Source organism: Podarcis filfolensis (assembly GCF_964270895.1).
Source record: "Podarcis filfolensis genome assembly, chromosome: 3".
Classification (NCBI taxonomy): Eukaryota; Metazoa; Chordata; class Lepidosauria; order Squamata; family Lacertidae; genus Podarcis; species Podarcis filfolensis.
Window position 1 is genome coordinate 76741748 of NC_139606.1, and position 25874 is coordinate 76767621.

Consider the following 25874-nt stretch of genomic DNA (forward strand, 5'->3'; position numbering starts at 1 on the left):
AAGTGGCTCGGCACCAGAGGAAAAATAGGTGGGTCCTCTTCCTCCTGCAGGGGTAGGAGGCATCAAATGTTGCCAAAGGCCACCCAAAAAGGCCTTGAGGACAGCGGATTACCTTGAGCTAGAAGCTGGAAGACTCTCTTGGGGTGTTAATGCTGTGAACCCCTCCATTGTAGGCTCGTGGTATATATGTGTAAACAGACCATATATCATGAATACACCTTAGTCTCCACTGTAAATCTTTCCAATGGAAACACGAAACCTAGGTAAGCACCTGGAACCCCTGAAATCTTACACTGCTCGGAGATTGGGGTGGTGTGCAACAGTATACTGCTGAAGGTTTGGAAACAAACTTAATGTAACAGTAGAAAGGACAATCACTGGTAAAAACAGGTTTGTAAATGATCAAATGCTTGTGGTTAGCAAATCTTCTTTAAGTAAACTTTACTGGAGTAGACTGTCTCTTTCCCTTTTAGACCCCAAATCACTACATAGTGAGTGGAGACGGGCTAGTAGAATTGTTATGTGTTGAACTTTCTTAGTGTGACTTCTCTTGTTAATATTATGAATTAATCCAGCTTAATTTCTAAACTCAAAACTCTGGAGACAGAATATGCAGAAGTCCCAAATGATTATGAAATAAAATTTATTTAAAAATACAATTCAAAACTTGCAGCATAACTATTTCAAATGGATTTTCTCGGTTTCTTCTTCATTATGTGTTTTGACTTGGTTTTTTTGCTCTTTGTCATTGGGGTTGCTTTTTCACCAGCAAAAGAGTTACTCGATAATCCTTTTGCATTTTTCAGTGAAGAAGACTTTGAATACTTCAGTCCAACAGGGCTCTTTACATTCTTGACTAAACTCTTCTGTGGAGCTTTTTCTTTTTGAACACAGTGTTGCACTCGTAGCTTTCTTCCTTTCAGTTCAGAGTTGTTTAGCTTCAGTGCAAGGTGTACAGAATCTGTAGTCTTTGAGGAAAATAAAGGGCAACATCTAAAATTAGGCGTTCATCTTACATCTTAGTAAATAATATTTATTTTCCTTTCAGAAAAATTCACAAAAATAAAAAACCACTTTACAACATAATCAATAAACAATAAAACAAAAATATTTAAAGCAGCTAAATTAAAAGGGGGGGATTGGTTTTTTTTAAAAAAATCATGTCAGCACATCCACTTTAAAACTAGGCAAATACAGGTCTACCCTAAATACACAGTAAACAGAAGCAACATAGCCACTGGAAACTATCCAACTGCCTACAATTTTCTTCTTTCGGATTAAACTATTATTTGGAGCATGAAATGGATGCAAATTTTCCTGCTTACAAACACATCAACTGTGAGCAAGTCTGTGCTGCAAACAAGGTTTCCTACTTCAACTTTCTTCCTTTAATCCTCCCCCCCCCCCCATGAACATGTCACTGAAAAATTAAATATAGATGGCCCGGCACATCAGCTTGGGAATGTGTTGAAAAATTCTGACTCTGTGAAGGTGTTAGAAGTAAGACAGATTAAAGACACCATCTGCTAGCAGCAGAATTTGAACGTTGTTGTCTCCGTCTGCAATCTTAACCCCACTTACTTGGAAGTAAGACCATTGAATTCAGTAGGACTTGCTTCTGAATAAGACATGATGAGGACTGAGCTTTTAGTTCTTATGAGAACAATTCTATTTGCTTGACTACAAATTTAGTTATAGATATTTCAGAGCGGAGAGGTGATACTCGGCAAAACTTGGGAATCATGCTGTGTGAGACTGCTTGTTTTGAACTTTTCAATTCTGTAGAAGTCACTGCATGATAACTGGTGCCTTCCCTATGCCAGGGATTGGGAACCTGTGGGGCTTTGGACTCCAACTCTCAAAATCTCCAGTCAGCATAGTCAGTTGTCACAGATGACAGCTCCCCAACGCTGCACCATTCAGTTGTAGAGGTGTCTAGCTATGATGTCACCCTCAGTGGAGTTGGCAGTAATTTCTATCAACACTTTAGAAGGTGCATCATTGTAACTGCCATAGCAGTTTTAATGTTACATTGTTGCTAACAGCTGAGCATATGAAACCAGCTACCCTTCAATCACAGCAAGTGTTAAGTGTTAATACAATGTTAAGTTTCTGACATCACACTGAATAGCTATTGACGTACCTCAAACAGAACGTAACCAAAACCTTTGCCAATGCCTGTGCTCCGATCTCTCACAATTCGTACACTGATTACATTTCCACATTCAGAGAAATGGTCTCTTACTGTCTCATCATCAATTTCTGTAAGCAAACATTTTTTAAAAAAAGTATGCTGGTGTTAAAACATAAGTTTTAGGTATGTGCCCAAAATTCAAAATATCTTCATTTAAAATTTAAATGTAGGACTTTTTACTACCAGCAACAACTACTTTAATGTGACCTGTTACAGTATATATATTTCTGTTAAGCTGTAACAGAAATCATGTGCATCATCTTACTGTTTGTGGCAAAACAAATTATTATTGATATATCTGAAAGCAGCTTTTAAAAATGAGTATACATTTATATTAAAAGCTTTCTAGATGCAGTCTAAATCTTTTATAGTCTGCAAAAGCTACAAAAAGAATGTATTTCATAAGGATCTCTGAAACTGTCATTTTTCTGCAAGAGAATTCTACATAGATTTGAAAAGAAGAGTGTAAAATTTCACCTAACACTTACCATAAGGGAGATTTCCCACAAAAATAGATCTCTTGTTATCATGCTGTAAAACAAGTGAACAAGAAGAATTGAATCAACAGTCTAAGGAAGCAGGTGGGACGGGGAGTTTCTTCCTATAGCAATTGAATTACTTACACATGCAGATTTTGAAGCAAGGTCAACTCTTATGTGGAATCCACTGGTAAATTCTGTTCCATTACTATTAAAGCCACAACAGGAAAAAATAATCAGAAAAAAACAGCTACCTTCCTAGTTTGCACAGTGTGTTACTTCAGAAAAGGTATTTACAATTTAGGATATGTCTTTTGTTAAGATTTATTTAATTAAATGCATGTCATAATACTTTATAAAATCCAGCATCAAGTATTCTTTTTTAAAAATACCATTTTAAGGCGTTATTGGCTGCACATTCCTCCTTGAAAACGACATAAGCATTAATGTACTTCATATTAGGATGCACCATTCGCCTAAAGGAAAAAAAATGAAGTTTACTATACATTTAATTACAATTTACATATGTACGTTTGCAAGCTGAATGCATGGCTTTAGAACAGGGGTGGGGAAACTGTGGCCCTCCAGTTGTTGTTGAACTACAACTCCCATCCTCCTTTGAATTTGAGTCCAACAACATTTGGAGAGCCAAAGGTTCTCTACCCCTGCTTTAGAATATATTGCACAATCCTCAGCATGTTTGCTAAGACACAAATTCCACTGAATTCAATGGCACTTAGCAAACATTTTAAGGAACTGCCTAGTTGTATACGTTCTTCATCTGGAATACACAGGATCAGTCTCTCCTGATATTTCTTCATCAGTACAAAATTGTAAGACAATTTTGCTGGAATGAGAGAGGGCCCCTTCCTGCCCCATTAGGAAGCATCTTAAGGAGTCTTCATTTGGCTAAAAAATGCACTAGTTTGGCACAATGGATGTTGAAATCAATCAGCAATAGTAAGGAATTGGGTAGAAAAATAGTTTCTACTTTTTCCAAGTAGGAAGTTGGATGTGGCTTTATTATGCCACACAAGTACAACTCACTGCTCTACCATTTATACCAATCAACACAATGAATGGCAGAATAACATCAGTTCCCAATTTGTTCCAGAACAGTAGAAAGAAACCCTGGTCTTTAGCAAACCTACTGAATGTATTTATTTTGAAAATAACAACAATTAACAAAAATTAACTGCTAAAAAGAAAAAAAAAATATTAAGTGAAAATGTGTAGAGTTTCCCCACTCTAAAAATTAAACACATTTTTATTAAAAAAATATATAACTTACTTTATGGCTGCCATTTTTTTGGATACAGTAGCCTCAGCTGGAATCTGGAAAAGGAAGGGGGGAAAGTAGTGCATTAGTTGGTAGGTGTTGTTCCGTTATCATATCACATTATGAACTCAACACCACACTAGATCCTTCCCTAATCTCTTGCTGGAGGAAGGACATGGGTTTCTGAGGTCATGTTGATGCACTTCCTGCTAGCTACAAAGCCCAACGCTATTTGGAAGAGTGTAGATACAGAACTTGGGAGGATGTGTGCTAACTAGAAATTATTCCTTGGCTAAGCCAAGCCATAACTGGTTTACACTGGGTAAGATGCTTTTCTGCTCCTATCCTGCCATATCCCCCCTCACCTCCTTTGCTTCTCCAGCTTTACTTCTTCCAGTTCCAAATGGCAGCACCATCGCAGCTGCCTGTTGTGGCCCTTTAATACTGGAACAAGCAGTAGGTAGGTAACAAGGAAAAAACAGCATCTTTTCTACTGTGACAAATTGCCAGCCACAAAACTAACCCTTTTGCTACGGAAGCTGTATGAGAACCAAGTGGCAATAGCTCATGGGTAAAGTGGAAGGAGCCACTACTTTCCCCACATACAGCACAATTTTGCTCTTGCCCAGAGACTCTCTCCCCATGACGATACATGCAGCTAATATTATAAAAATCAACAACCAAAACATACCAAAGAGCGGAAACGAACTGATTCAATTTGCCCATATTCTTTGAAAAACGTCTTCAGCATCTAGATTGAAACAAACGTACGGTGTAATTTGTCAGAGCAAATGTGAGCAAAAATAATAAGCAGCAAATATTTCATTCATACAGTGTGATGGTCCCTACACAACTTTTATCTGGCTCGTGGTATTAAGGACAAGAAGTACAACATCTTCTAAAAAAAATAACGGGGGGGGGGGTAGGAAAACACAGAACTGGGAAATCTGGTTTATCTGTAACTGAATTATATAATCTTCAGTTAGGTCAAAGAAGCACAGAAAAATATATGGTGCTAAAACTTCAATAAGGATAAAAAATGGGGGCATGGAGATACCATATGTGACAACAAACTCCTGAACACTTGCTATACTGGGGACCATAACTCCTCTGTCCACAAACTTACCTGTGCCTTACAACTAACAGGTAAATTGCCCACAAAAATTGTTCTTTTATTCTTTAGCATTTCCTCAGCCGGGTTAACTTGTGTTTTCTTTTGTTTTAGTCCAGCATCTTCATCTGAAAGCTTTTGGGAAACCAATTTAGAACGTCTATTTTTCAGTTTTTGTTTAATTTGTATTTCTTTTTTCTCCTCCTCTTCATCTGCTTCATCCAAAGCACATTCCCTTGATAAACAATGAAAAGGTATAACAACTTTGTTAGCAGGTGTTTTTTTAATAGTCACAAAAAATCTATATTTTAACTCTACTTAACCACTGTCTGGGGAAGCGGCGGGTGGGGTTGGGGGAACAGACAACATTGCTAGAGAGACTGACAACAACTATATTGAAAACATGCAATTACTGTCACTCAAGCAACAAGCAGTCAACAAACCTTAGTGGGGCCAAGCATGACATAAATGAAAGCTACAGTCTTGCACGCTTATAAGGGAGTAAATCACACTGAACTGAATGGCACTAAATGGGATTTGCTTCTGAGTAGATATGCATACAATTTATACTCTTAAGAGCCAGTGCATACTTCACATGCTTATGCTGAAATTCTGTGCATATTTACCTGAGAGTAAGTCCAACTGAACTCAGTTGGGTTTAATTCTGAAGGAACATGCATAGTTTTTTCTATTAATCATTGCTGGCCTTCAAATTGTTTTAATCAAAGACAGAGTACCTTTACTTCTACAACAGTGCCATTCTATAAAATGTACACTGCTCAACGAGAAAACCCAAAATTTATTATGTGCCTTAAATCAATCTATATTTCTAAATTCTGTCTCATTCCTAGTACCCAGAGAAGATAACCAATCAACAGAAATGACAAGTATGATAAAATTTGGTTTATATTAAGTGCTGCAAACTAAAACAAACAGCTTAGACTGTAATACTAACCCTACCTATCTGGGAGTAAGTTCTATTGAATTTGGAAAGACTTACTAATGGTCATCAAGTCAGACCACGGGGGAGTGAGGACACGTGGTTGCCTTTAATAGATTATTCTGAACTTAATCAGTTTTAAAGTGTTTCACTTACCTGCTTGCTACTCTTTCCTCTGCACGAGAGATATCCTTCTTTTTAGCTTTTAGCTTTTTTTTTAAAGGCTCTCCTTTACTAGACGAACTCTTAACTTCTGTGGCAGTTTCTTCTTCCATAAGCTTCCGTTTCTTACATTCCTTTTAGAAAAGGGATTTTAAAGAATTAGTTAGAATGTGGTCATACAAGGGGTTGGGGAAATACAAGGTCACCAGACAGCAATAAGATAATATACTTTGTACTTTGGGGACAACTTAAGTTTTAAGATGCCCCCATCCCACTCCTTTATTCATGTAATTTTTATGTGAAAAAATACCTTAAGCAACTTCTCACATGTGATTTCAGATACAGTGGTACCTTGGTTCTGGAACTTAATCTGTTCCGGGAGTCGGCTCAACTCCCAAAACCGTTCGAAAACCAAGGCGCAGCTTTCGATTGGCTGCAGGAGCTTCCTGCACTCAATCAGAAGCCACGGCGGATGTTCGGCTTCCAAAAAACGTTCGCAAACCGGAACACTCACTTCCAGGTTTGTGGCGTTCAGGAGCCAAGCTGTTCAAGTACCAAGGTACCACTGTATAAAATAATCTTGAGGATCTCACACTTTTGAGATGGTTTTTGTAATAGTTTGCAATTTTAGAATGGGAGATAATTGCTCAGGGCACTCAAGCATAATACCTTGTTTTGTTATGTTGAAAGGTATTTTTAAACAGCAATTTTTAAAAGGTACTGATGATTAGAATTAAACTGAATCAGGTGTAAAGGGCTTATTGACTCTCTTTTAAAGGTTTTTTACTTCACACAAGGGCCATTTCATAAGTTGCACCTGTATAATCAGAGTCAATACTACATGGGCTAGTCCCATACTACAGAAGCCCCACAAGAAGCAGGTGAGTTGGGTTTATAATGCAGTTTCTACAAACATGAACTGTGCAGCATTGGACCAGCCTTAGTGAAAACAGTTCTCATGCAACACTGGTGAAGTATTAATCAGGCCTCTACCAAAACTGAAAAACACATTTATTTATTTTTAAAAGAAAATCCTATGTTGTTTTGACCGGTAATCACACAACCAACAAGACTGTATTGGGTGGGTGGGGGATTTTCATGAGGTAATTGGGGGGGGGGATGAACATCTGGATAAAATTCTGCTTTCAGAAGCCCAATGTAACTTAGAGGCTCTGTCTATAATACTTGTTGGTGGCAAAGCACTCTGTTGATTCTTCTCTGTCAGAAAGAAGATGAAGCATTACCAATGACAGCTGACAAATATATTTTAAGAGCACCTTTAAGTTTCATAAGCTTTCAATGAAGGAACAATCATTAAAATATTTTATGGCACCCAAGACCTATCATGATGGCACAGCTGCTGTTTTTGAGAATCTAAAATATATCAGCTGCTTGTTCCTCCATCCGCAACACCAAAAAGGAGGTATCAACAGTTTCAAACAAGAACATAGTGTGAAAAATAAGGGTGCTACGACCATCCTTATGTTAACAAAATGATCTGTCATCTTCAGTGTCTGTAACATGAATGCAAACAACAATCTCACAGCCTGGTTAAGGAGTTGAAATATGGAACTGTTAACAGTTAACATCTACAGTTTGCAGTCTTATTTAAGGGGACGTCAAGCATTCCAAATGCTGGCATACTTCAGTACTGGGAACTGAACTCACATTTTGGGAATTACATAGGTAAAGAAATGTGCTTACTCTTGGCACAGCAACATACACTGGCTGTATTTCAGCCTCAGGAGCACTGAAGAGCTGGACCAGGGAACCTGTGACACGTGCGGTGGGTTTATTTTGAAACAGACTGTTGGCCACTTGACCCACAACATAATCTTCCTTTGATACAGTGGCAGCATCTTTCTCACATGCTTTGCTATTAAAGAGATAAAGTTGGTCATCAGATCCCATTTAATACTGTCCTACAAAGCATAAACTACAGGTAAAACAAACCAATAATCATGCAAAAAAACCAAGCAGATTGTGCATGTCATTACTTTTGAAGAATTAGTACAATATGAGTGGTTCATTTGCTGTAAGTATACAGATGGAGAAGTCTCTGCACATACGTCTGCTTCCTGAGCCAATGGGCCATGGACTTCTGGAAAAATAAACACATGGCACTTCACAAGCAACAGCCTGCAGTTTTTCCTACTTTTGCTTAGATGTTTCTACCTTGCCTTTCAATCTTACAAGATAATTTCCGCAGCAGTTTTCCAATTAAAGGAAAATATAATGCAAAAATCATTGACTGCCAGGAGATGAGCACTATGTAGGAGGAGAAAAACAAACAGGAGACAGCTCTGATTCTTGTATGATTACTTTTACATTGCCAGAAATCAATTTCAGGTATGCATGTGAGAGAAGGAGCAATTATACTGTCTTTCCAAAAATACTGCAAGTGGTTTGTCTCAAAATTATTTTTAAAACAAAATTTTATTAAGTTATTTTGCTGTGTGATGTGACAAATATTAAATTTAAGGGGTACCAGTCTTGGTATATTAGGAAAGATTCATGCACCACTGCAGCTCATCTGCAGGTGCAGGCAGGTCCTGCAGATGTCTGTGGGAAGGGGGGTATTGTTTTGCTGCTTTGTTTTACTTAGTTACTTGTTTTTATTATTTATTTTATTCTCTGAACTGCCCTGATATCTTATGATGAAGGGTGGTATATAAATCTAATAAATGAAATAAATAAATGTTAGAAAAATATTTGCGAAGAGTGAAAGGCTACAGAAGTGCATAAATCTTCCCTCGTGTACCAAGTCTGGTACCCCTTGAACTTAACGCTTTGTCACATCACATAACAAAATAACTTTTTACAGTTTTGTTATTTAAAAAATAGCAAGTCAAACCACTTGCAATATGTCTGCCATACATACTCAGATTAATGTGTAGCCTTAGCATTTTACTTCCTCTAGCTTAAAGTGCTAAAAGCCTCCTAAACTACACAGTAACCTGAGTAAGTATGGCAAATTCCTTCATTTAACTATATTTAGGTAATTTATAGAAATCAGAAAAATCAAAACAAGACAGAAATGAAGTACAGTAAGTGCACAACTTATGCACATTTAACTTGTGCGCATTCAGTTTTACACACGTCAAAAAGATTTCTAAAAAATAAAAAATGTGGTGGGGATCCAGGGAAAATTATTTTGGCAATCGCACCTTTCACTGAACCCAATGGGTTTATGATTATACACGATTTTAGCTTTAGGCACAATCCCCAGGAATGTAACCCCCTCATAAGCTGCAGGCTTGCTGTAACACAATTCCACAATTTAAATTCCCTGCCACACACAATTAGAAGCTTGCGCAGAAGTCTCGCAGGCGGGGTCTGGAGGGTCGGCAGGCAAACGCAGCTGCAGGAGGGGATCAGAAGGGACCGCGACGGCGGGCGCCCAGGACTCCTCTAGCACCCGAGGTGGGGGGGGATGGGAGCCGCGGGGCGGAGGGGAGAGAGGGCACAGCGCGGGCCGCGTTCCTCACCCGGTAACGGGGCGGAGCTTGGCCGCCTTGGACTGCTTCATCTTCGCCTTCGACACGCTCCCACTATCGCCGCCGCTCGAGCCGCTTCCGCCCCCGCAGCGCCGCGTGAAGCTCAGAGGAACACTCGGACGTAAACTTCCGGTTCTTTTACGCCATTTTACTTCAGCCTCCCCATAACGTGGTGCCCTCCAGCTGTTCTAGACTTCCGTCAGCCCAGCCAGTTTGAGGGGGGGCGGGGATAGGAGATGCAGTTCAAAACCTCAGGAGGACCTCATTTAAGTGTGTGTGTGTGTGTGTGTGTGTTGTAAGAACATAAGGAAACAGTACTATGTTGCCGAATTAAAGCAAAACAGGCCCGGCGCCCTGTTCGTCTCACTCTGGGAAGCCCGCAAGCAGAGCAGGAGCACAACAGCGCTCTCCCCCGCTTGTGACTCCCAAGCATAGCTGTCAACTTTTCCCTTTTTTAAGGGAAATTCCCTTATTCCGAATAGGATACCTCGCAAGAAAAGGGAAAAGTTGACAGCTGTGCTCCCAAGCAAGGAACAATGGGGTCTGCCGATGTCGCTGAACTACAAGTCCCATCACTCCTGGTCATTGGCCATGTGCACTGGGGGCTGATGGGAGTTGCAGTTCAACAGGATCTGGGGGGCCACAGGTTTCCCCACAATTGGAACAGCCTGGGACTAGCTTTCGAGTAAACTTGCATTGGATTGAACTGCGAAAAGAACGGCGAGTCTGTACGGGAACCAATGGGGCACGAGCATGTAACTTTGGGTGTTGGATTTGGGTCGGGAAGGTGTAATTTCAGGAGGTTGGCCTTTGCTGCAACTTGAGGCGTGTTTGGAGGAGGGAGCTTTGACGGGAAATCCGAACCAGGCTCTAACCTGTACTATTTTTAATGTTTGATCTTTTATCGTGTTTTTAATGATCTGTTGGGAGAGGTGGGGTATAAATAATAAATTATTATTATAATACTAAGATTGGACTGCCTTGCAGGGCTATTGTAAGCCACTTTTCCCCAGCCACGGTTTCGTCAGTCCTAAAGTGCAAGATGGGTGCAATGAAGAACTGCATTGGTTCTGACACTAGCAGGACAATTTAATACAGTATACGAATTAGAAGGAGCTGCCACCTATGTCACTACTTGCCGCTGTTTCTGTATAGAGGCACTGTTATCCAGTCACAAAATCCCAATGGATAGACAAACATACGGTTTCCAGGGTAAACCCGGAAATTCTCTATCCAATTAATAAGATGGTTTTCTTCATAATTTCTTGTGTCTACTGCATGCTTCTGACCGGCAACCTCCAGCACTAATAAGCTCCGCCCATGTTACTTTTATTTCGTCTGCTTTTACCTCCGTAGTTTAATTCAAAGCAGTACCACACTTGCGTCCTCTGGACATAAACGGGAGGAAAAATCTCAGGGATAAGCAGAGTCTCCTGATCTCTGGGTTGGAGGTTTTCTCTTGTTCGCACGTCCCCTGCAGTCCATGATGCAAATAAAGTTTCTTTAGCTGTGCGCTGGCACAGTCCCTGTTTGACTTTCAGAACAGTACAAATCCGATGGTTAAAAGTCAACAGAAGACTGTGTCAGCTCTTGTCCTGCGAAAGTGGAAGCACTCCAACCCCCACCCAGCTGGCCCAGCCCATCTTGGTCTTGCCACAACTTCCTTGCTCAGGCTGGATTTTTAAAGGACGCTGTTACATCTGGTTAGTTATTTCATAAAATTTATACATTGCTTGATTGTAAAACAAAAACAAAAAACCCTTGAAGTGGTTTACAAAAGGACAATACAATAAAATTGAGAAAAAATCACAACCCTACTTTACAACATACAGAACATTAAAGTAACCTCAACTTTCTAAGCATCTGAGTAGACTTGTCTAAAAAAATGTTTTTAGCAGGCACCAAAGAGAGACACGTATTATCTGTCACCTGTAGCAGTGCCAATTCCACCAACTGAAACAGTCAAGTGGGCATGTGTGGGTAAGGCGATCTCATAGGTAATCACTTAAATGTCCAGGGGTCCTTACATTATTTGAATAAATAAGCAAAAACTCTCTGTGTGGCTGTGAGCATGGTGAGGTGCTTAAAGGTGAAGGTAAGAAGTAACTTAAGAAAGTTATTTAAGGTAAGCAAGTGGTCAAACAGCTATGCAGGAGTGCTAATTAGTGCATGAAGGGATTAAGACCAGAGAGTTCTGTTCCCAGACTGAGCTAGGCCACGCCCCCTCTTCTCCATTAGGGAGTGAAGCTGCTTCTGTTCCTTTCATCAATCTCTTCTTGCCATAGATGGATGTGTCTGAACTTGAGAGTATGTAGTTCAGACTACAGTATATGCGGTATTTTGCATCCAAGAGTAATCTACCAGTGTTCTACTTTCTGCTGCACAGAATAATGCATGAACCAGACCTTTGGCTATAGTTAAGTAAAGCTTTTAAACTTAACAGTGTATGATTTGTTCATTGCAAGAGGGATAGGCAGAGTAGCCAAGAACTGTAAGCAGACATGCAAAGCATCACATTTTGAATCTAGGCGCCCAGCTGATACTTTTGTTAATTGTTGTTGTTTAGTCGTGTCCGACTCTTCGTGACCCCATGGACCAGAGCACGCCAGGCACTCCTGTCTTCCACTGCCTCCCGCAGTTTGGTCAAACTCATGCTGGTAGCTTTTGTTAATTACCCACACATAAATCAGATACATTTTACTCCCACCAAAATAAATTCAGTTTCTGATGCTAGTAAGTCATATACTCTACAAAGTACGGTACATATACACTTGTGGTGGTAGGATTAAATAAGTTTTGTTGTTTAAGAGGAAAGCACAGATTTTCCCATTCATGTTTTTGAATCTTGTAATAGGTAGCACACCTCCCACCACCAGTGAGGAAAGCAATCTAAGCTCTGGTCATAATAGGGACTTAGCTGCAGCATTAAAGCTGGAAGCTGGAGAGGACACTTAGGTAAAAACAGGCTGCTCCTGATTCCTTGTGTTGCAAAGAAACAAATATTTGGAACTCACTCAGGTAGAGTCTGCAAGGATTGCCAGTAGCTCCAGCACATCACCCTCAAGCTGGCTCTTGTCTTTAATTGTAGCATAATAGAAACCACTGGGTTAAACTGTTATTAAGCTACAAAAGCATTGGGGTGGCGGTGGTTTATCTCTTATGCCATGGGCTGTAATTAGGCCAGTGCAAGATGCAAGAGCACCATCCACTTGATGTAAACTTCTTAGTATAAGGAGTGATATATAGCCAGGTCTGCAGTAATAGGCTTAAGACTTGAAATCTCCTGTGAAGTTAGGCTGAATTTTAAGGACTCATTTTCAATAAAATACTATTATTTGGGGGGAAATTTGAGTGCTTGATCCTCAATTTAACTTTTCACAGAATAGGGCATTTCTGCTTCCTCCTTCCTGCCGCAGCTCCAGAAAAGCCACCCATGGGAACTGGGGGACCTGAAGGCCCAGGCTGTGATGTGGTAGGGGAGCTGGTGGAAACGAGAGATACCCCCTGATGTTGCTTTGCTGTGATGACAACAAATCAAGTTTTTGACAGAACTTGGAAGTTTAAAAACCAATCTTTTGACATAGTCATAGTGACTAAGTAGTGGCAGCACAGGCAGTCACTGGGTGACCTTACCCACAATACCTCCCTCTGAGGAAGGACCCCTTCCACCAAGTGAGGAATGGAGCAACAGGGCTGCCTCTGCTTTGTGGGCAGGCGGGCAGGCAGGGAGGAGGAAGAGAGCAAGAGGGAGAAGTGGCTTTGTTGCTCAGCTAGTCAACTGTGGGTGACTGATCCCATGCCCTCACAGACAGAGGAGACACAGCGTTTTTTTGTGAAGTCTAGGCAAAAGTTGGATAAAGTAGATTAAAAATTGATTATCTTCAGTTGTCATGTCTTTTACAAGAGGTGTCCCCCCAATTGACCATCAAATTAAAACTTATACTGAACTGTAAAATCACATATCCAGTACATGCTAGTGCTACTATGGCACAGAAATGTGGATCTTTGTAGATCTTTATGAGCATTACATAGGATGCCAACGTCACCACCATTAAATCACAGAACACATATGGAAACAGAGTAATATGATTGGATGGTGTAAAAATCATGAGGATTGATCAAGACTTGTTTCTCATATGTTTTTGATAATAGTGGTGCTGAAAGTGGTGGTCTGCAATTTTTATGTTTCAGTCCATGGAGATGTGATTTGATGGCAGGGCACATCCCATCTAAAAACTGTACAAGTTCAAGTGACTCTATATTATGGGATTCCATTTCTACCTGTGGGTGGGTGTCTTGTTGCTCCTCTTTTCTGATCATTGTGCCACCCTCCGATTGCTCCATCCCCCTACCCCTGTTGCTCTGCTTTATCTCCTCTTCCTCTTCCTCCTAGCTTTCCTTTCTTCCCCTCTAGTCGCTTCATTTCTCCCCTTCCCCCGAGATCCCCATTTGAGTGGATACCATTTTAGGCTACCGGATAATATGATTAAGTTCACATTAGGCAATGCATTTTGAGGATTCTAATCTGCTGCCACCCAAGCAGAATGAGAACAGAGTGGCACCTACACAGGATTGCTGCCAGTGCCTGTTCGGGGGTGGGGGCAGTAAGAGCCTGGTGAGTCACACCACATGACTTTGTAGCCACTGTAGTACTTGAGGGCGGCACATGGCAAGGCGGGACACCTACTGTAGACCTATCTTCATAACCTTCTGACCCAACACTCTCATCCAACCCAGCACTCTTGTATCTGGCTTTAAACAGAAGGGTGCCAAGAAAAGCAAAGGTGACATCAAGAGGATCTGTAATAATTAATTAAAAGACAGCTCTTTATATACCACAATTGTAAACAGATGCAATGCACAAGTAACAGTTTAAGTTACACTTTCGGCGCCAGCTGTAAAATCTTCCTCGTTCTTCCAGGCCTTTCGAGTATCTTAGATGTATGGACCTGTGGATTAACATGATGACAGATGGATTGATTGTTTTCTGGTACTGAACTGCTTATTTATTAAAAATATATATTCATTTAAAATCTCAAGACAATATGCAGTACTGTATTTTGTTTTATGTTCTTGCTTGTTTGATGCTTCTGCTGGGTTAATGTAAAACGTAACTTTAAAAGTTGTCACCTGCCCCAAAATGATCTATGATGAAAGGTGTGAGACAAATTCTACAAATCAAGAACGCTTGCTGTGCTTCTGTTCTTGGGAGCTCTAAGGACTGGGACCAGCCATAGGAGAACCTACAGCAAGTAGCCTCTCTGAACAAAACCATAACCAACAACTGTTCTGGAACATTATCAGTCCATTGAGGTAAAGAAGGTGCCAGCCTATTTTAACCATACTATGTTCTGATCAATGGTGTGCTGGGCAAGGGGACATTCCTAGGTGTACTGCACATGAAACAGCATTTTGTAGTGTGTTAGACATTTTTACACAGTTAAAGATCCTGTTAGGTGCTGGTGTGAGTGAGTGCAACATCAGTGTCTGCAATGGAATCCAATGTTACCAACTAATAACCAAAACAGTAAATATTAGAGCCCATCAGATACTTAAATTTAAACTGCCCCAGCAAAAATGTGCCAGAGGGCCTGGAAGAGAGGTGTAGGTCTTCTCACTTCTGCTTTGCAAAGAGGATAAACAGTGAGAAGGACCCTGCTGTTTTTTTACCTTCTCCTAGCCACAGTGCACATGGGAGAAATTCTTGTTTCTCCTCCAAGCCTTCTGCATATGCCAAAGGAATTGGGAAAGCGGGTTTGATTGCAAGCACAAATAGTGGCTGCCTAGCAAGCCTCAACAAGATCTGTGGAATCTAATGCATCATCAATGACAATGGTACCAACACTGTAGATTAGATTAACTTGAAATTTGGCTCAGAGGTACATTTGTATGATGATTTGCTCCCAAACAACTGCTCCCAACTTACACTTGGTATAACTGACTCTCTGGCAGAAGATGCATGCCTAAAATACTTTTGTTATCTATGTTTTTTTTTATTGCTCTGGTTTTATATTTCATTTGTTTTTTCTATACTGTATGGAATCAAAAGGGAAATGATAGAAATGTTTACCAAAAAAACCCCCCAGGTAACCACCAATATATTAGCTAAACTGAATTTATAGCTGGTAATCCTGAAGACACTGAAATGTCTTAATTAAACTGTTAGAAACAGAATCCAATATTCACAAACTATGGCATTTTATTTCGGAGGCCTTTGCTTACATTTATACAATATATTACATAATTCCATTGTCTGCAGAACCTAATATATATTTTATAGCTTTTCTTTATATGTCTTTCCTTCAATGTTTGTCAACAATTTTTTACAGTCCTGTACATATCTGAATAGCTTGAAACCATTTTCAATAAAATCAGTTACCTTTTAAGCACACACTACTAAGACTGAAAATGCTTTTCTTAGAAAAGTCGAATGTAAAGATTCTGACACTCTAGCATCTACAAACAGAAGGTTTGAAATTCTTACATGTTGTATTGCCAGAAAAAGAAATAAAAAGAAAAAAGAAAAACATGCCAGCCCCCATAAGCCCAGCCAAAAAAAGTACACAGAACTACAATTAAAACAGTAAAACAATCTGTACAATAAAGTACTGTGTATTAACAGTGCCAGGTATTAAATAGCTTGAATGAACACTCTGCAATATACAAATGTCTTACAAAGTTGTGTAATTAAATACAAGTGCCAACCGAGAGAGGGCTTGGGATCCATACAACATAAAGTCAATAGAAGTGAAAACAGTTGAGTTGATTTGGGGTTTTGTACAAGGCAATTAAAAAAAAAAGTATCTACCACTCAGTTAGCTATTTATATTATAAACAACTATCCCTTCTGTGGCAATGTTCTTCTCGACACCCATGTATAATATTAACACAGTTTACTCCTTCTTGAAGACCTCTCAGTTGTAGCTCATAATAAAATAAGCATTACAAATGAAATATTTGTTGCTTTAACTGAAAAGAAACTTTTACAAGAAAACACAAAAATATAAGTGTTATAATTCATTATGAATAAATATACACTTTAAACTGGCTAAATACAATCTTTATACATTAAGATTTAATACAGTTTGTTAGCCATTTTCTTCTTTTTTTCACAATGTATTTTTATCAAAATTAAAAAAAATACTGATTCATAGAAAAATGGCAAAGTACAGTAGTTTCATTCCAATTCCTGGGTTATTAAAAAACCCACAGTAACCTATTTAGCCTAATTCAAACCTGTAAACATTAGTCAGCCTTTTAAACAGAATCCTTATATTTGGTTATCAGGTCTGATGAGAAACATCCTATTGATGGCAGGTTTGGAATTAAATTACATGTGCTTGACTTGTACAGTTATAGCCACCGTAAGGTGACTTAGTTAAAAAACAATTGTCTTGTAAAAATGAAAATAGGTTCATTTTTCCTAAATAATGGAAAAATATCAAACGCTCCAGCTTTAACAAAATACCAGGGAATAGGTGAACAGTAAGCCACTTTTAACACATTAATCAGGCCTACCCAACAACTGTATGCTTACCGTATCCATTCTACTGGCAGTGAACAGCCTTCATTTGCCACAGTGGAAGGCCTTCAACTCACCACACAATTCCCAGACAAGTTGGAAACAATTATTGCTTGAGGAAAAGCAGTTTGTTGTACTTTTTCTTCAAAAAAAGTGCACTTAAGTGCAAAGTTAGCTTGTCAAGAAAAAATTTAAATACAAAATAGTGCTTGTCTGAATTTTGTGCCACTGTGCAGTATAAAAAGTGGCCCTCAGCAGCCATTAAGTGCAAAGTGCTTAGGCAAGTCTTGCTGTCACCTGCACTCAACTGACATTCCATTCTGTGATGAACTCGACATGGGTGGATCTGCTAAACTTAACATAACTGCTGCTGTAATGGAACTGGAAGAAGGCGAGGAAGAGGATGACGACGTGGTAGCAGCACCTGTAATGTAGAGCAAAAAATTAAATACTCCCTGAAAAGAATAGTTACAGAAATCAAATAACATTTAGGGCATATATCGGCATTTTGTAACTACCTCCTGAGTGCTTTTATAGTTGTGGTTGTCTCTTCAGTGATATGTGTTGCTTTATTAAGCAATCTTAAGGGCATTTACAGCACAATCATATAAAAGTTTGTACTGAAGTAAGTCCCCTGGATTTCAGTGGGGCTTAGTCACAGGTAAGTGGGTAAGACTATAGCCTCAGTTCACTTTGGTGCACACAGACTGCCACAATTCAAGAAGGTATACTTCATTTTAATGGATTCACTTCTGTTACCAAGTTCATTTTTGCATTGAAAAAGAGCTTTATGAAGCCCAGTCTTGCAACAGAAGCCCAACCAGGATTACCAATTTGCCCATCTTGTATTTTGGAAGGATTTTGCCTTTGATCTTAAGTGAAATAGTAAATGTCACTGAGATGAAAGGAACTTGCTTCCATTTTAGTGCACTTAGGTTTGGGGTATTTGTCTGAAACATAGTAGTTTTACTTGCTTCAGAGTTAATTTTCCAGATGAGTTTAAGACTGCTGGGTGAGGCATGTCCCGTGTTCCAATAACTGCATTATCTCTCAGTTTAGACATTACATTTGAAGGAGCAGCAAGGGAAAGGAAAATATGATCTAAAGATCCACTTCCCATCACACACTATACACAGGCTCACACTGTTGCTTTGTAATAAGACCTTTTTGTGCATTATCATTATATAGATCAGTTTGCCAGCTCCTCCTCCTGGCCTAACAAACAGTACAATCAGGTAGCACTTGTGGATTGAGCGGTTGCAATGAGATAATCCTAACTTTCTCACAAACGTGTTTGCTTCCTTGTGATTATTTTAATGTACACTGGATGGGAAATAGGTCTACATGGAGCAATTCCTGCACTCTTCTTTTACAATGCCTGCCCATAGAGAAGAGATGAGCATGAGCTTTATTAATGCCTCTGCTTTTTATTCTGCACTGGTTTGGTTTGGTTTTTTAACTTTGCTCAAGTACAGAATCAAAGAGGCAGCCACTGAGCATGTGAAAAATAACAATGTGAGAAGCAAGGGACAGCATTCAGGCTCAGATTAGGATAAGATTGAAACGGTCCCTTAATACTCACAAAATAATACCTAATATTTTAAGAGACACCCAAGAGTCAAATTCTAACTTCGTCAACATGTTCAAGACCTAATTACTTACTTTCCCGCTCTTTTTTCTTCAAACGTTTTCTTCTTCTGTCAATGGAAGCTACTTCAGATTTTAAAGACAAGTAATGTTTCCTGATTTCTTGTAGCTTTTCTTGTAGGATTGTTATGCGCTCTGTGCTGCTCATATTTTCTAGCTCAGCTGCAGAGAAAGCAACATTCATTAGCTCAATGCAAAATCTTAATTCTTCCACCTTATGAAAAATAACACAAAATGAGGGATAGACCAAAACTGAAGGAGATGCAACAAATTTATAGCATTATACAAATTCTAGATTTAATTAAATAAAAATCGGGCAGTGTTAAGAAATAAATGATTCTTTATAGAAAACTGGGAAGACTGGATGAGTCTACTTATCAAGGTTATTCTTGTATCAGTAGCCAATGCCACTAGGAATGAAATAATCACCACCCACAAAAACCAACCAACCAACCAACCAACCAACCAACCAACCAACCAACCAACCAACCACCTATGTATATTTATTTTGCCATAAGATTTCAAGGCAAAGAGTCTGCTTCATTAGATGCAACGTGAAAGTTTATGCTATAATAAATCTCTTAAGTCTTTAAAATACTACAAACGTCTTTGCCTTTGTTGCAAAACAGGCTAACATGGGTCATTCCCTTGCCCCTCCAACAACCTTGGGGTTGCAGAAGGTACACATTCAAAAGTGCAGGCACAGCAACAAGAAATCCATACTTACACATCTGAAAACTCCATTTGTAAAGTTTTGGCAAGCGATTGTTCTGTTCCTTGAGATCAGAATCCTTCTCTCCATTTTTGCCACACTTTCCTGGAGACTGTGTTCTTGCTGGAGATTTGGTATTCTGAGACTTCATTGCTGCAGGAACTGATTTTGCTGGCTGAGATTTGATGATACTTTCTCCAGCAGAAAGTTCTTCACTATCACTGCTGTTTGCTGAAGAAACACATAGGAAATACAGGTTTAGCATATTTCTAAAAATCTCAGCACCCCTTTGAATGATTGTTTCCAATTATAAGACGCATCTCTTACTGCGGGGTAAAACTAATCTTGACGCAGACAATCTGGCTGCAATCTTCCAATAAAAGCAGAATGGCAGTTTAAAACAGGTAACTGGAAGAGAAAACGTAACACTTGTTTCCATAGAGATGAGTGGTACCTGGCCCTGGTGCCAGAGGGCAAGGAATTCCACAATTTGATATGGGTTAGGCAGCCCTTATCACTTATGAGAACTCATTCGGGGCGGGGGGTATACAAAATTTTTTTTTGTATGTACAGATTCTATAACTTCTTCATTCCAACAACACTTCATTCTCAGTTGTGAGAAACATGAATGATATTAAGGTTTGACCCAAAAGCAGGCCCAAAACTGTTGCAAAGACATTTTCTAAAGTTTGAAGCTGAAGTTTGCTATACTTACGTTTGCTTTTCTTTTTGTTGTTCACCACAGATGCTTTGTGACTTCTTTTTTGCTTTTTTGAGGAACCACCTCCTTGGACATCTTTGAGCCTTTTTTGGCCTGGACAAGCTTTAGTAAAATAATAGCAAGAACAAGATATTACACAATGTATTTTACATACCAGAGACACCAATGTTTACTTTTTAAACGATGAAGTGGAATTAACTTAAAATATCTGCTTTCTGCTTCAATGCAAATTCTCTAAAGTAAGTAGGCCTAGACCAAAGAAGAGACATACCCATGTGGGGAAAAACCGCATGCACAACCTGAGCTTTGCTTGCTGCTTTTGTCTCAGCAGTTGCTACTGAAGAGGCAAACCACTGTTCAGTTTAGAAAGCATCTTGCCTCTAAGGCAGTGGAAACTAATGTGGCAAAAGCAGGATGTGAAGTTGCAGCTGTGTGTGTGGTCCTTTCCTGCATAGCCATATCCCTTTTTTGGGTCCAGCCATAGAAAATATGAATGCTAGATACTCTGATTTATTCAAAGCAAGGATTTTGTTAGATGATTCCTTAAAACTGAGAGAAGAAAAAACAAGACATATGTTATTAAAATAAACTTTCAAGCAACTATTTTTATCATTTTAATAGAATGATAAAGTAATGGCCACTCTTAGTTTAGAAATCCCTTTAGAAAATGTGAAAAAAATATGCAATACTCCTGTAATAAAAAGCCTACCATACTAGGGATGAAATTTAATAGAATAGGAACACTTAATCATGCTTGTATGTTTTTGAAAGATTTTGTTGTTTTCAGCTGTCTATTAATTTAACTAAGTCTGAGACAATTTTATCATAGTTTCTAAAGACAGTAATCTACATTTCACAGGACATGTAAAACTACTATGCTGAACAACAGATAACATGAACAGAGCAGAAATGGAAGAATGCTGTAGAGCAAACCAGGATTGGTTGGCAGTGACAAGCGGATAAAGAAGATCAAATGTGCAGTCTGATGTCCTCTTCAGTCAGCTGCACCATTCTTTAGCAAAATATATAAATATTGTACTGTAGTTAATACTGTACTGAAATTCAAAACAATTTTGTTAGATCCCATGGTCAACTATAATCTACTAGACCATATAATCTAGACTGTAGCCATTCAATTACATTTTCCGGATAACTTTTGAGATAACAAAATATTTTCATTCTCATTTGTGAGATAAACTTGTGCAAAGAATAGTGGCACATTCACATAGTTCAGTATTAATATCAGATTCCTAACATCTCTCATTTTAAATAATAAGACGCATTCTTTCAACTCTAAAATATATGGGGCTGAATCTGTTCCCAGAAGGGAAGCCTTGGGTCCAACCCACTGATAATTATATTCCATTTTCTGAACAGTACAGTTTTCACAGAGATTTAAGACATCTTGAAGACAGACAGAAACCTTGGAACTCAACACATTAATAACGAATTTGGAAAAGTGAAAAAAGCCAAACGGCACAATGTTTATACCTTTCTCAGCGTGTTCTGGTTGATTGCTGCTGCTGGAGCTGACACTGGCATCAAAGCCTGTAGGAGATATATTTCCTTCAGACTGCAGGTCCTGCAGTTCCCCTACAACACTGTCCACCTCAATTGTGCTATCCGTTTCACTCTTGATGCTTCGTACCTCTTCTTGATTTGGTGCCAGTGGTTCAGACACAGACGCGCTGGACTGATGTCTGCTGGATTCTGCTACTGTTACAGACGGGGGCGATTCAGGTGTTGTGGGAGGGGTGTTTAGTACGGAATTACTGCCACTGCTTGGGAATTCAACTTTTTTGTCATTCGTTTCAGCTGGCTTCTCCTCGACAGGTTTCATTTCTGTGCTGAGTGGCAAAGGTCTTTCAGATTTAGAACTGGGAAAAGAAGTCTCTTCTACGAGAGTTTGCAGGTGTTGCTCCGGTGTAGCATCCTCGGAAGACACATGTGGCGGAGAAGCTGCTGCCTCTGTGTCAGAGTCTGAAAAAAGCTCCTTGAGGGTTTTTTTAGGCCACTGCCCCTGAATACTCGACCAGACATCTTTTCGATCTTTAGCTCTGGTGTTTTGAAGCCTTTCGTCAGAGTTAGTTAGAAGCTTTACTCTCTTCTCTGCCACTTCAGAGAAACCTGAATAAAAAGCATTTGTCCGTAAGGATTTCCTCTTCTCATCCAAACCATTGTACTTCTTGGTTGGTGTTATTTTTAATTTAGTTTTCCCCTCATCTTCATCTGAGGAACTGTTGCTACTGTTTTCCAAACTTAACATGTCTTTGCCATTTGATTTTTCATCCTTGATATTAGGTGACCCAGTTTTTACACATTCCTCTGGGACACAGTATCTTCGTTTTCCACGTTTCACCGGGGGCTTTGTTTTATCCACTGCCTCTTTTTTGACTTCTTTCTTCTTCTTGGTGGCTTCGTTCTCTCCCTCATAATCAGTATCATCAGATAGTTCTGCCAATTCTTTTCGTAGTCTTTCCGGAGATTTGGATGCTGGTTTGGATGCTGTGGCATCTGAAAGGGATTTGACCTCTTCTGGAAAGGGCAAGCTGTTCTGCTCTTTTGGACAGAGTTCATTGTTACCTTGGCTCAAAGCCTCATCTTGCGGTTCTTCCTTACCATTATTATAAACACTTGGAGGACTTTGGTCATCATCTTGCTCGCTGTCATCAGAGCTTTCGGAAGCTGGGGGAGGAACCAAAAACCATCATCCTAACTATATTTCTGGATATATTACAATTATATTGATACAAAAACATTTGTTTTAGGCTTCGAAATCTTTCTATCTATTAAAATTGGGCATTCAATAATCTTAAAAAGCAAATCAAACATGATTTTAAAAAAATGCTAGAGCTATACTGGTGGCAGTTCTTGTTTTCCAATTCTCACAATGCTGCTGGGTAATTATACCAAGGAACTTGTATAGTATTTTGCAACTCTATTAAGTGATTGAGGCCCTGATAAATACATCTTCACTCATAGGAGCACGATGCACATATGGATGTATGCAAAAATCTTCCCAGTTAAGCATACAAATTACATGCTCATCTCTTATAGCACTGATAACCTGATGGAGAGAATGGGATGCCTAGGTTTTACTCCTAATATGCAATCACATATAAGTAAGAGTGCTAATCACGTTTTTAGCAATGTGCATGAAATACATGGGGTTTCCCTCTCATGTGGTATTCTTTTGAGAGAGGGTGGGTTATGGGTTTGTTTTTGCTCTTGTCTTTATTGTGTATTCTGTTTTTTTATATCTTGTGTTTTTATGTTGTGAACTGCCCCGAGATCTATGGATGAAGGGCAGTACAGTGGTACCTCAGGTTACAGACGCTTCGGGTTACGCGTTTTCAGGTTATGGACGCGCTGAAACCCGGAAGTACCGGAACAGGTTATTTCCAGGTTTCGGTGCTTGCTGAAACAGGCCCATGCAGATCTTGTCTGAGGACCCAGGGCAGGAGTCTTGTTAGAATAAAGTTATAAACTCAAACATGATAAGTACAGCCAGCCCCTGGCAGGCCCGCCACCCCCCACCCAGCCGGCTTCGCCCTCTGAGGTCCTGGACAAGTATACCCAACTGTTCCATGCTCTGTGCGGGCCTGGGCTAAAATGCCTTACCAGTCCTCAATCCAGTTGTGTAACATCAGCCTCTTTTTATTTAAAAAAATCATTTAAGTGGACACTGGAAGCTGTAATAGAGTTGGAATATTGGTCCATCTGGCTAAGTATTGTCTAAACTGATTTACACACTTCTCCAAGTTTACAAGCAGGTGCTGAAGATTGAACCCAGGTATTCCTGCACACAAAACTTGTGTTTTACCAATGAATGAGAACACTTCAGTGGGTTGTTGTTGTTGTTTTCTGCAAAAAGTAATATTATTCCTGCTTCTCCACAGGTTTTTGCATCAAAAACCATACTTTTTATGTTTATTAATGCAAACTGGACCTTAGATACAATTAATAAAAACCTTTAAGCAAACACCACAGAAATAAATATTCTTTTCTCAGACAATCTAAGATAGCTTGTAACTTGCAATACAAATGATGAAACAGACTCAAAGGAAAGTGCACGAGACGAAAAGGAAATGAGGATGGTTTCAAAAGGCTTTATCAGAGAAATGGCTTTAAAAAGGAAATGCAATATTCTTTGGAGGATAAAAGTGAATCAATCCCACATGTTCTAAGACTGTAGAATTGGAAAGGAAAGGAGAACGAAGACTCCCTAAAGGAGCAACATAAAGAGTATGGTTCCATTGTGAGAAATGACAGATTGATACCATATTGTATGGGACCAGGTCCAACATTCAAACAACTGAGCAATCAATTCCATGAGCCCAAGGGACTTTATATTTATCTTCTTGATCAGCAGCTTGTTGATCAAGATGGCTTTTAAAACTTCGAAGATTTTCATGGACAGCGGCTGTTCAGAAAAATCAGCCAGTAATTCCATTCAGCAAACACAGGCCTTTGGGCTCAGCTAAAGTAGTTCGTTGGATTCTGACCCAAGACTAGAAGCCACAAGTTTGTTTAAGGAGGAATGGAACTACTAGGATGTGGGTGAAATGAAATAAAAAGTTAAAATGTGAGTTGCAATATCTAGTAACAGACAGAAAAGCAAAAATTTGTTGATGTCCATAAAAAAGGAAAATGTTAGAACAAACTAGGAACAGATGAATGTAGATGGTAGGAAACAAAAGAACAAAAAAGAAGAGGGGGCAACTCACTCACACAAAGAGATTCTGCTAGGAGAATACATGATTACTTATTCCGGCCTGCTATAGTTTTCCTGTTTCTTAATGAGCCTAGATTCTTATCCATACTTTGTACTAAGTAAATGATTGGTCATGCTTAAGCTAGTCACCAGTACTACTGATTTCAAAATACATGAATGTGCTTCCCTCTTTCTTCTTTATCAGCTCTTATCTTTGCCTTCTGTTCTCTCCTTGGGTGAGATCCAACATAATGTTAACACAAGATGTTTGAGAGTTGACATTGTCATGTGAGTCGCAACACACAAGCTTATGTGTCACAGAGACTAATAATAATAATAATAATAATAATAGCAGTGGCGCTAGGTGTTGCACTACATCTTACACACAATACTAATTGAATTTGGCTTTTGTGCTAAGCTAAGAACAATACTTCCATGATGGAGAAATAATTTCTAGATCCCTATATTTAAACAGATTACATCAGTAGAGATAATTTCCTCAAGTATTGTAATTCTAAACATTCATGCTAATGTGGTAGGAGTAAACATATCAGTATTGCCTTGATCACTGCAGCAAAATAAGCAACATTTGCTCCATTTTACCTTTGGGTTCAACCCATGAAATGTAAAGAAATAAAACAGAAAATTTAGAGAAAAGTATATGCTCCAAGAAATAAAGACTGCATCTTCACTGCAGATAATCCTTGTACAAAAGATTACTTCACTGCACAATGCATGCATCATATGCACACAGTACAAAAAAGTTACAAACTAATTAAAACTTCCAAAACTTAATAAGAAATAGCTATTTTCTGTGCAATTTTCCATTTAGTGTTGGATTGTTCTTAGCATCAACCTCACAAATGTGTCCACAGAATTTACTAGTCCACCAATGG

General features: G+C 39.1%; 2 protein-coding genes across 11 annotated transcripts in view; both read right to left on the reverse strand.

Moving 5' to 3' along the window:
* Positions 1-626: 626 nt before the first annotated feature.
* Positions 627-10055, reverse strand: RBM34 (RNA binding motif protein 34). The gene is made up of 11 exons (XM_083606086.1): positions 9654-10055; positions 7870-8041; positions 6160-6299; positions 5079-5298; positions 4644-4703; positions 3965-4008; positions 3066-3149; positions 2818-2881; positions 2683-2725; positions 2144-2262; positions 627-968 (listed from the first exon to the last, which is right to left on the reverse strand). Exons 1-11 carry the CDS (start codon positions 9692-9694, stop codon positions 684-686), a joined length of 1272 nt encoding a protein of 423 aa, XP_083462212.1. The 5' UTR covers positions 9695-10055; the 3' UTR covers positions 627-683.
* Positions 10056-15843: 5788 nt separating this feature from the next.
* ARID4B (AT-rich interaction domain 4B) overlaps positions 15844-25874 on the reverse strand; it is an 84485-nt gene continuing 74454 nt past the window's right edge. For all 10 annotated transcript variants that reach the window (XM_083605996.1, XM_083605991.1, XM_083605997.1 and 7 more), the window contains 5 exons: positions 21756-22949; positions 20259-20366; positions 19559-19774; positions 18847-18993; positions 15844-17608 (listed from right to left, as the gene is read on the reverse strand). In XM_083605996.1, coding sequence (XP_083462122.1) covers positions 17478-17608; positions 18847-18993; positions 19559-19774; positions 20259-20366; positions 21756-22949 — 1796 coding nt within the window. In that variant the 3' untranslated portion in view covers positions 15844-17477. The remainder of the gene's footprint in view (positions 17609-18846; positions 18994-19558; positions 19775-20258; positions 20367-21755; positions 22950-25874) is intronic.

Coding starts and splice junctions, on each gene's coding strand:
- RBM34 (XM_083606086.1), bottom strand. CDS start 9,694: ATGAAGCAGTCCAAGGCGGCCAAGCTCCGCCCCGTTACCGG. Junction 5,299..6,159: donor GAGGAAAGAGTAGCAAGCAG/GTAAGTGAAACA, acceptor TTGTTTATCAAG/GGAATGTGCTTTGGATGAAG. Junction 2,263..2,682: donor TGTGGGAAATCTCCCTTATG/GTAAGTGTTAGG, acceptor GTTTGCTTACAG/AAATTGATGATGAGACAGTA.